At 36.6% G+C, this 11,071-nt stretch overlaps 2 protein-coding genes across 2 annotated transcripts; one reads left to right on the top strand and one right to left on the bottom strand.

Annotated features, from left to right (window-relative positions):
• The first annotated feature begins 818 nt into the window (after nt 1-818).
• On the top strand, nt 819-2,809 carry CycH (cyclin H). The gene is made up of 2 exons (XM_088243549.1): nt 819-1,812; nt 2,773-2,809. The coding sequence occupies exon 1, from the start codon at nt 819-821 to the stop codon at nt 1,779-1,781; it is 963 nt and encodes a 320-aa protein (XP_088099675.1). The 3' UTR covers nt 1,782-1,812; nt 2,773-2,809.
• Akh (Adipokinetic hormone) lies at nt 2,082-5,217 on the bottom strand. Its single transcript, XM_088243550.1, has 2 exons — nt 4,965-5,217; nt 2,082-4,072 (listed from the first exon to the last, which is right to left on the bottom strand). Exons 1-2 carry the CDS (start codon nt 5,139-5,141, stop codon nt 4,037-4,039), a joined length of 213 nt encoding a protein of 70 aa, XP_088099676.1. The 5' UTR covers nt 5,142-5,217; the 3' UTR covers nt 2,082-4,036.
• Nucleotides 5,218-11,071: the final 5,854 nt, after the last annotated feature.

The raw sequence follows: 11,071 nt of genomic DNA, 5'->3' as shown, positions 1-11,071 counted from the left end.
GGTGATGCACATAACCATCTACTATAATAGCTTTCGATAATCGATTATTTTTATGACTGATACCTACTTCCTACTTTAGTTATTTGGATTGAGGATTACCTTAGTGGTTCGGTGTGCCGGAAGCAGGAGCGCTGATTAAACTGGCATGATGAATTCAGAATGATGGTCGCCAAAATCCGATAGGAGTGGTAAAAGAAGAAATATATTATGTTTTCAACTGAGTCAAATTACAATTCATTCTTACAAAAGATAAGCAAGAATAAGTATTAAATAAAATAAAATAAATTTATTGTTCATTCATTAGATTTTGTAATGTTCATGTATTGGATTTATTTCATGTCTTTTGGAACATTAAAAAAAAAGGTTTGTGTGCCGAATACTGATTTTTTTCATTTCACTCAGCGCTTAATCGTTCATTTACTGGGCCAATTACACTATTCTACAGTCAACATTAGAAGATACTTTTGACGTTTGCACGCTCATGAAGTTCTGTAAATTTGTAGTAATATTTCGAGAAGGAACCAAATGTTGCGATATTTTCATTCCCTGGCGTGGTAGTGAAAAAAAATAACACTCATCCATCACATTTTTTTTATTATCTCTAAAATCTATGGGCAGTTGGGTATAATAGACATCTGTAGTCTGTGGGTATGGCTATAATGCAAAATGTATAATTTTTGCTCTCTCTCTGTTGTGCCTTGTGCCGGTTGTTCCTGTCAAAGTTATTCGTTCGTTTTATGTTTGATGAGATAATAACGGTCTATGGTTCATTTTGAGTAGTATATTCAATGTCGTTTGAATAATTTTTTTCAAAGAAAATGTTTTCTCAAAGTACTCAAAAAAAATTTTGGACTTTTGCGGACGAATCCGATTTAGTAAGTTTACGGGAAAAAAATAACCTCGATTTTGTCAACACTCACGGCAGCCACCTGGAAGAAAACGTCCGATACCATTATTTTCTCTCGGGGGAGGAAGAGAGAGTCCTTCTCAAGCAATATGAACTTCAACTCAAGGAATTCTGCAAGCGCTTCAATCCCCCCATGCCGAAATGCGTCATAGGAACGGCTTTTCACTACTTCAAAAGGTTTTACCTTTATAATTCTACTATGGATTATCACCCAAAAGAAATACTCGCCACGTGCGCGTACCTCTCGTGCAAAGTCGAAGAGTTCAACGTTTCCATGTCTCAGTTCGTGGCCAACGTCAAGGGCGACCGCGGCAAGGCATCCGATATCATCCTGAACAACGAACTCTTGCTGATGCAGCAGCTGAAATATCACCTGACGGTGCACAACCCCTTCCGGCCCGTCGAGGGGTTCCTGATCGACGTGAAGACCCGCTGTTCGCTCGCCAACCCGGAGCGGCTCCGCCAGGGCACAGACGAGTTCCTGGAGAAGGCCTTCCTGACGGACGCGTGCCTGCTGTACGCGCCGTCGCAGCTGGCGCTGGCCGCCGTGCTGCACGCCGCCAGCAAGGAGCAGGAGAATCTGGACAGCTACGTCACGGATACGCTGTTCCGCGAGGCGGGGCGCGAGCGGCTGGCGGCCCTCATCGAGGCCGTGCGCAAGGTGCGCTCCATGGTGAAGGGCGTGGAGGCCCCGCCCAGGGAACGCGTGCGCGCGCTGGAGCGCAAGCTGGACAAGTGCCGCAACCAGGACAACAATCCCGACAGCGAGCTGTACCGCCGCCGCCAGCGCCGCGCCGCCGACTCCGAAGACGACGCGGCCTTCACCGGCCTCGACAGCTCTCTGGACGTCAGCGGAGTGCGGGACTTGTCCTGACTGCGCTCCCCGCCTATTTAGGATGTATCGGGTGGGTAATAATAATCTTCTTAAGATTTTATTCTTTATTATTTATCGTCAATTCTATGGAGGATAGTCAGCGCCGGATCCGGCGCTCTGTCACTTACTGAAGAGGGACGCGAATATATTTGTTGATGAATAGTAGGATATTATTCTCCCCTCCCTCGTAAGCGAGCACCTATTTGTTCCTTCGTTCTGATTGAACCGATGCGCAATGGAAAGTCCAGCTCTGAGGATGGTGTACTAAGTAAAATCATCCTTTTGCCATTTCTTACTCTAGCTGTATAGTGTTATGTAAAAATGTGTCGGGACACACCGACCTCAAACTGAGATAATTGACGTTAAACGTCAGGTGCATTTTTCAAAAATACGGTTAATAATTAATTTGGCTGTTAAGTTTAATAAATAAAAAGTACTTAATATAATATAACAAAAAATGGTGATAAAATTTTTGCATTTATTATTTCTTTATCTAAAAATTTAACAAAAAAGTTGGATAACATATTTTTACAAAACACCTTAAAAACTATTATGTACCTTTGTTAAAACAATAATGCTAACATATTTTAAAATGTTACTTCCCAAAAAATATTTTTTTGTAACATGTCTATCTTTATTCGCAACAATACGTCAAGGGTCTTGAAGCGGTGTTACAATGCTTTTAGTCGGTTGCTTGGTTTTTGGTCAACACATCGAGGTATTACGAGTATTGTATTAGAGTTTGTAAGTTTTAACTCATGAAACTATTTTTTCAAAGTAAGAATATCACTTTTGGATGATTCTAACTCCAACTCATTTTTTTCGATTTTGTGGCTTTACACATTTTTCCATAACACCATCAAAGGTTTAAATCTGGTCTATAAACATTTGGATATAATCAAAATATAGTATTATATTTATTTAATGCCAGGAAAACACAATAACCAGATACTTTGAGGACCACTAATCTCCACCCAATTTTCTTTTGCAGGATTTTTACCTGAGAGTAGCCGCTGGATATATAAAAATGAAATATAAAAGAATATAATAAATGTCAATCCACCCTAATTTTACTGTGCTGTGTGGATTTGGACATGGGCCATTCTCTACCGGATATCGCGCGGCTGATTTGTTTATTTGCTAATTCTGGTAACAGTGAACACTTTTGTTATTTAGTGCCAACACTAGCCATGTATTTTTGTACGCAGTTTATTTAAAAAATCGAAATTTCAATTTTCATTCTATTGATACCATACTATTATTATAAATCAAAAAATCAAGTGCGAAGTAGGAGGAAGCGCAGTGGGCCCAGCGGCGAGATGTATAAATCTTACAGATCTCGCTGCTGATGGCGTGCTTAAAATGGAATTTAATTCACATAAGATTGACGTCTTTTAGATGAACAGAAAAGAAGAATCTCCATAGCTGCCGAGGGAAGCTTTGAAATTACTAGCGCCATTTGCCAACGTGGACCTGGCAGAAGGTAAACATCTCGGCTACGCAACATAATACTTCGGATCAAAATGAGATGTGTGGAAGGGTGGTTCCGGCCAGCGCAACACAGAGAGGTCTATTTAGAAGTAATTACCGACATCGGGAACACCCGATACGGCATAAGAAGAAGAAGTGCCATTTACCAAATTCTACCTACGTGAATGTTACAGTGGTTATCTGATTCCACATATTGTCAAAAAAAGCCCTCAATTTTTCCTTTTACCTCACTTGCGACCGCGACTCCCTAATTTTATATCGGCGTTTTAAACAAAACAAAGTACAGGTACAGTACCCTCGTGTAACAGGCGGTCAAGTTACACCGCATTTGGTGTACCGGTGCAGTGCCCTACGCACCATCGGGTACAGATAGGGGGGGCACGATGATTACGATGTTGTCATAGTGCATTTGCATTATTTGTTATTGCACTTATTATATTACTAGAAAGATAATATTGAATTTTACGCCTTCCTGCATATTATTATGTGCGTCATATATTGTGGATACTTTTTTCAATATGCTAAAAGACATATCGGCAGCGGTCAATAGAAGACACCGATGTATTTTGTACAAATAATAAGCGATTACTTGTAAATATGTAATATTAATGTTTATTTCCTTAACTCTATTATAAAATAAAATAAGTCAGATTAATTCATAAAATTGTTTTATTTAATAATCTTTTTAAAAATGGTCCATTAATAATAACAATAATGTAATAGATTTATTCTGTCATCCTTATGTGTTGGATCTAACGTATGTCTCATTTCTCACACTCTATTAACTTCTGAGCCTCGCTCTGTAAAATAAAATAAAGACTGTTATGAAAATGTTATATTATAATACGTAGCTTCATAATATAAGATAGTCGTTTTTACAAAACACATCAGTTATTTGTTATTGTTTTGTTTATGGTATATTTTAAAAATTAAATTGTGTGTGTTTTGTGAATAAAAATGATAGTGCATAGGGAAATCAATCAACACTAAAAAAAATTATTGACAAAATAAGGTTTTTAAAAAAATATAAAATACTAATAACTTAGGCAATACTGTCAATTTCTTATAATTAAAAAAAATATCTGTTGTATAAATACATGCTTATATTAATCAAATTTGCATAATATGTATGCTGTTTCCTAAATTTATTTAACTAAACATAAATTTATTTACATCTTCTCTCTGAAAAAAAAGACCTCCTGACAAGCCTTTAGTAAGCAAGTTTACCGGGTTTTTCTTGTGTCTTATTTTATGATAAATAAATTAATTAAAAAGGCTCACATTGATAAATATTATGTGTTTAAAAGAAAAATGACAAGAAGTTTTTTAATTGTTTATTATTTAAAACTCGCATAAAAATAGGTGCACAGTGATTGCAATATTACATCGATTAAATATAATCAAAGATATACTTTTTATTATTTGATAGTTTAAAAAATATTTTTAAGAGAATAACTCGTTAAGCCTCAATTTTAGAGGCTCGTCAGCAGATGAGAAGTAGAGGATATGGAAGGAAGTTATGGAAACACACCGCAACATCCAGACCGATTGACAAGAAAATCTTTCTTGTTTTTTTATTGCAACTGGCGGGAATCGAACCCTCGACGCCAGTTTCACAATTAAACTCAGTTTTTAAAAATGTCGTCTCACAATCTTATTTCGCTTTCAGTAAAAATTAGTTCCAATATTCACCTGAATAAGTTTGTAAATTAACATGAGGGATTCAACGGAAGCCTTGCAGCCCTGTTCGGGGGCTCCGGGGCCAGCCTGGCCTAGCCCCCGCTTGCCCCAAGTGGGCGTAAAGGTCAACTGCGCCCATGTTCCCGCTATTAGACACAACAGAACTAGGATATTTACAAATCTCGCCATCTTGGTTATCGAGATGAGGAGATGGGATTTTGAATAATAGACTACTGAAACTGTATAATTTCTTCTGAGTTCCGGAACCCACTGATTTATATACCGCTTAAGTTTGGGGTTTATATAGGTAAGATTGTGTGTTCTAGAATCATTTGTTTTTCAAACTATAATTATACTTGTATAATGCGTGTGTTTCGGTATACTGTGTACTGCATATGCCAGTATTATAATATCTCAGTTGAAGGGTTTTCTACAGGAAATGAAAGGAAGCCATCTAAATGATGACGTATCTAGAAATGAATAATGTCCACTTGTTTTATTTGTGTTTTAATAAAGGTTGATCGTAAAGGGCAACCAATTACAATTAATAGATAAAAAGATCAACATTTTACTGTAATAGTAAAAGGTTTGATCATTTTGACATAGATATTTTCACTTTCAGGATCAAAAAGAAAAATTTTCTTGAATGTTTGTATTAAAAATGTTGAACAGTAAGATCATGGAAAAGTAAAATAAAAATTCCATGTCAAAGGAAGCAGGAAGAACACTTTTCAAAGACATAGCCGTGTAAGCCCTTCTATCACCCTTAAATGTATTTGTTATGTATACATTTTTTTGCACAACAGGCTAGGAGGCCAAAGACGCCCAGGCTTAAGAAAACTCGCATTTAATTTTGATTTTCTTACCGGGAATCTAACGAGAAATCTTTTGTGCTTGAGTCAAGCCATTCACGAAGATGCTTCTGCAGTCAGCACTGTATAAAAACGTCCATAGTGTTCTGTATTAATAATTGTTTTAATTAATATTTTGAAATATGACATTCTCTCTATATAATATATAAGGACCTCGAGAGATTCTCATTAAGATCCTCACAAGAACTCGTGATATCTGCCATGATGGATGAATTTTAATATAATGATTTGATTAACTTATTTATGTTATCACGTGTAGATTTACTACATCATTGTTTTAATTGTTGTATAATTTATACATCAGAACTAGATATGATACAAAATACTATAGTTTCTTAAAGCTTCTGGGTCGTAAATCTTGAATTTGTTTCGACTTATACGAAGACTCTTTTTCCTTTCGTATATTTTGAACACGAAGCCTCTTAACTTGTTTATTGATAATATTTTCGGTTAAATCCAGTTCCTACCCATTTGTCCACAAATATACAGGGTGTTCTTAAAACCCTGTCACATCCGAAACCACGATGATCAGTATGGACAAGAAGACATATTAACATATTTAAAAAAATATTTAGACCAAAGAAAATTAAAAAAAAAAAAATATTACCAAAAAATATGGTTGCTTACTTCTGCAGGGGAGAAGTGAGGGGAGCTCGGTTGTCGGTGTATCAGACTCCCCCCTCCTCCCTCGCTTATCCCCTGCAGAAGTAAGCAACCATTTGCTTTTATTGATATTTTGTTTTTTTAAATTTTATTCGTTCCAAAAAATATTTTAAAGTGCCAATATGTCTTCTTGCTCATACTGATCATCGTGGTTTCGGATGTGACAAGAGTTTAATGAACACCCTGTGTATTGTTGATGGTTTGGAAAAAATATCAAAAAATTGTTAAGTTCAATAATAAATAAAAAACAAAAATGTTCACGGTTAAATGGCGGACTTATTGCCACTAGTAATTTCTTAGTCTGACCAAAAACAAATAATAAATTTTTAAAAAATGCCATTAATAAAGTAAATAAATAAAAATTTAAGAAAATACAAACAGTATAAACATTATATTAGTTATGGTGTATATTTCTTACATTATTTACATTTAATACTTTTTAATTTATTTAATTGCAACTTCCAAATATTCATTTATACTATAGAAAAATTTATATATTAGAAACACTTTTGACACTATCTAATCACAATGTACGCTTGTAATATCAGCCGTTCTGCCTATGTTTGAACATCTATATTTCTCGAAACATGGCGTAATAAATACAAGAATGTTAGAATCGAAGAACTCTTATTTTCAAGCGATTTTCTAAAAATGTGTAGGTACTACCATCTGTTAATTTATTGTATAAAGTTACCTTTTGAATCGGCCAATGACAGGCCCAGGAGTAAGGAATCCATGAAAATAATTATATTGCCTGTGAATGCTGTTTGTTGTTTGTAGTCTAAACAATATCTTCATCTTCTTCAGCCTCCTGTCCTCCACTGCTGGATATAGGCCTCTTCCATATCTTTCCATTTCACAATATACCTAAGTACCTAGATACAAATTACAAATACGTATCAAAATTTACGAAATGCCTTCTAGTTTTCTTTCGTTTACAATATATTAAACATAATTTCACTGTTTAAAGTGAGTCGGCCTGGTGGTGTAGTGGTCAGCGCGTTTGCCTACCATGCAAGAGGTCTCGGGTTCGATTCCCGTCAGGGTTGATAGTATCTGGACTGGTGCGTGAAACGTAAGACCGATCATCGTACCTTCATGTAAAAAAAATGATCAAGATACACCGCGATTGGTGTACCAATGCATTGCCCTATGCACCATTAGGTGCGGAAAGGGAATGATGATGTTTTAAGTGATGTAGTAAACTTGTGTAGCTAATAATATATATTATAGTAAAACCTATGGTTATTTGCCATGACTAACTAGAATGTCATCATCAGCCGCTTATTATTTTATTTTATGGTGCATAGGTCGCCAGTCCAAGGACGATAAAATAATATTGGAGAAAAATTCACATAGAAAAGAAAGACGTAATTATTTCACATCGTCCTGGCTGGGAATCGGAGCCGGGATCTCGGGCATAGCAGGCAAACGCCCTTACTAGTGAGTAAGCCACCAGGGCGATTTTCTTTTTCCGGTTTTTTACCGTTGAATAGTCAAACACTCGTCTTACCTATCCCTCATTCCTCCCCGACACAGGATATTCTTGGTTAATTTCTTAAAAAATACTTTATTTTAAAAGAAAATCTACGTATTTAAGTGTTCATTTAATGCCGAGAAAACCACAAAGAACTCGTCGGGAGAATAGCTGATCCAGTCGAGTACCCACTCTGCATTTAGTGTTCTTTTATTTCACTCTTCGGCGGAAATATGCTCTACCGTGTCTGAGGATCTATTAAAACAAAGTTGCCGTAGAAGTATAAATGTTTATAAAAAATAAATTAATAAAATATTTTCGTTCTTATGATTTACCCAAATATTTCATTTTGAGGGCCACTTTCAACGAGTTGTAAATAATTCGCTATTAGAAAATGGGAATTAAGTTGGGGTAGAGTGTGATTCGAACCACGGACCTTTGATCGAGTCCGAGACACTTGCCACAGGACCACAATCCGATTTGATAGTGAATAATTTGTTTTGTATTTTTGCATAAAATTTATTTAGTAATTTTTCTCGAATAAATAAATTAGATGCGCTTAAAAATACTCGAGCCACAAGCTACAAATATCCCAACAGAGATGTAAGAAATATTAGAACCTTTATTTTCCCATATAATCTCTTCGTCTCCGTTAGATTGTTTTTTAATTTTTAAATTAAAGTATGGCGCACACATAAACACGTGTGCTCTTATAATAACAATGTACATATTTAATTAATAAGTTATTTAACACATATTTCTAAATCTTATTTTATTTCGTTATCAAAATATTTTTTTTACTGCCGACAGTAAAATGTAATTTTGTGATTTCGCCTTCTTTAATAAATGAGCCTGATTTTTACTTTTGAAATATAAGTTTCGAATCCCCAATATGTCGTTTCACTAACTTCATTAAGTTTTTCATTATCTATTACAGTTGAATTATATAAAATAAAATCCTGAATAAGTATTTTGCCGGTTCAGGTCACCCATGCCCGTGGCGGCCGCGACAGCCGTGACACGTGAATCGCGGTGATGTCATTTATCCTTAGGATTTCCCATCGCGAGTGGGAGACTTCTATCGAGACGTTGACAGCATCAACCAACCGAGGCAGAGGTCCATCGAGTGGCCATCAACTTCATTTCGCAGAAAAGACCTCGCTAAAAACATATTATTTTACAATGAATAATAATTTTATATTGTCAATTGTCTTTTTGGACCGACCTGGGAATTATTATAGTCTGCATTAGTTTACGAGATGTCTAACCTATTGTGTACTGCAGGCTGGAAATATAAGGTAGGCTAACATTGCGAATGATAAGTTGAATTTACGTCTCGGGTGCCATTCCAGGGACTGTGAAAACCTCCCGTGTAAAACACCTTCTTAACACGTTCGCAGTTTTAGAATTCCACTCGTCCATTGTAGCTGCAAGACGATTGGTAATCTAGCTTCAATAGGTAAATGTTATTAACTATCAAATACATACATTTTGTAAATGGGGTCTAGAATTAATTTTATTTTTTAAGAGGCTTGTCAGCAGGTGAGGAATAGGATATGGAAGAAAGTTATAAAATACACCACAACACCCATTCTTGGATTTTTTTCTAGCAACTGGCGGGAATCGAACCCGCGACGCCAGTTTCACAGTTAGCTGTCTTACCAACTGCGCCACGGCACCTGCCCAAACATCTATTTGAAAAGAAGATATCGTTAAAACTCCAAACGTTATTGTCAAATAAAAAAAAAATGTAAATGGGGGCAAGATTTCTTACTGTCCATGCGCTCTGTAGCTGCAAGACATGTAGGGATATTTATTTATTGTACACTGCCTTGAGGTGATTTTCACAAAAATGACGCTATATAAATTATCCAAATATATATAATATGTTCAAATAATTATTTAATGTCTTCTGCACTAATATTATACACACGTGAATTATAGACTCAATCTCAAAGAAGATGCTGGGTATTTCATTGTAGTGCATCCAACATTAGTAACACGTGCTAGAGAACGCCTGATGATGCCAGGGAATCAACTCACTGCTGAGGCCTTTCTACCTCACTCTTCAGGGCCGAGTTTTTCAAGTGGGAGAGCGTGCTGTAGAAGCCGTGGACTGTGGAAACCACGTTAGACTGCTACTTCACAAGGCAACTAGGTTGCGGCGGTGGACCTGGCTCTGACACGTGCTGCGCATGCCTCAGTTGCCTCTTCTTCACACCTGCGGGCTCCCGCCGCGTCGTCCTGAATGGCCATCGGTGACGATCTTTCGGCTTTATTCGGCGAAACTAAAGGACGCGGGATTGACTCGAGAGGAGGCGAGAGTACTGGCCAGAGATTATACACATATGTACTGGCTAACGACAAGGTCTCCCGGAGTCGTCTGGTGATGTGCGCATGCTCCACTTGACTACTTAAGAGCGGACGTGGAAAAAGAAGAAGAATTTTAAATTTTAACTATAACGAAATAACAACATCTATTTTATTGATTTAGTGTTTTTCTTCTTCTTCGTTCATTGGCTTTTCACCTCCCGAGTGGTGTGTTCTAGCTTAACCAGTGCCAGTTTCAAGTTTTGGGTTATTGAAAATAAGGCTCAGAACACACGGTGAAACGCAAAAATGACGAAACTGCAACTCTAAGATACTTTTAAGTTTCATTTGATTTTATGTCATATAGTCCCATCGGAAACCACACACGACGCAGTAAGTTTGAAACCCGTTTGAATCGCATTTCAAATCAGTCGCACAACTGCGGCTTGCAGGAAACTTGTGTCGCGTTTTACTGTTTTTGCCGCGTTTTTTCTGTCAAAAAAATGTCTGAGGACAAAAATAAAAATATTTCTTTTGTTTTGGAAGTAGAAAAGTATCCTTGTCTGTACGATACTATTAGTATAATTAATTTTATTAATTCTTTATATTAATATTTCTAACATAGAATTAAGAATAGTCTATAAGGAGCGTAGAATCATATTCGAATACATCGGACTGTGTCCGAAAATTCCCCCACTTTTCCCTGCTTTCGCTGCGCGCATGCGTGAAGTCGCCACGTAATGTTGCCAGATCGCGAAAAATATAACCAAAACATAAATGTAAGATAGTTGTATTAA

Source organism: Micrasema longulum, unplaced genomic scaffold (assembly GCF_059751315.1).
Source record: "Micrasema longulum isolate JH-2025_06_02 unplaced genomic scaffold, ASM5975131v1 h1tg000215l, whole genome shotgun sequence".
Classification (NCBI taxonomy): Eukaryota; Metazoa; Arthropoda; class Insecta; order Trichoptera; family Brachycentridae; genus Micrasema; species Micrasema longulum.
Note: the sequence above shows the minus strand (reverse complement) of the source record. Positions and strands in the feature narration are given on the sequence as shown.

What these genes read in the sequence shown, in the direction of transcription:
- CycH (XM_088243549.1), top strand. Translation starts at nt 819, where the DNA reads ATGTTTTCTCAAAGTACTCAAAAAAAATTTTGGACTTTTGCGGACGAA.
- Akh (XM_088243550.1), bottom strand. Translation starts at nt 5,141, where the DNA reads ATGGCGAGATTTGTAAATATCCTAGTTCTGTTGTGTCTAATAGCGGGA. An exon ending in TAATTTACAAACTTATTCAG is followed by an intron (nt 4,073 to 4,964) that starts GTGAATATTGGA and finishes TTTATTTTACAG; the next exon opens with AGCGAGGCTCAGAAGTTAAT.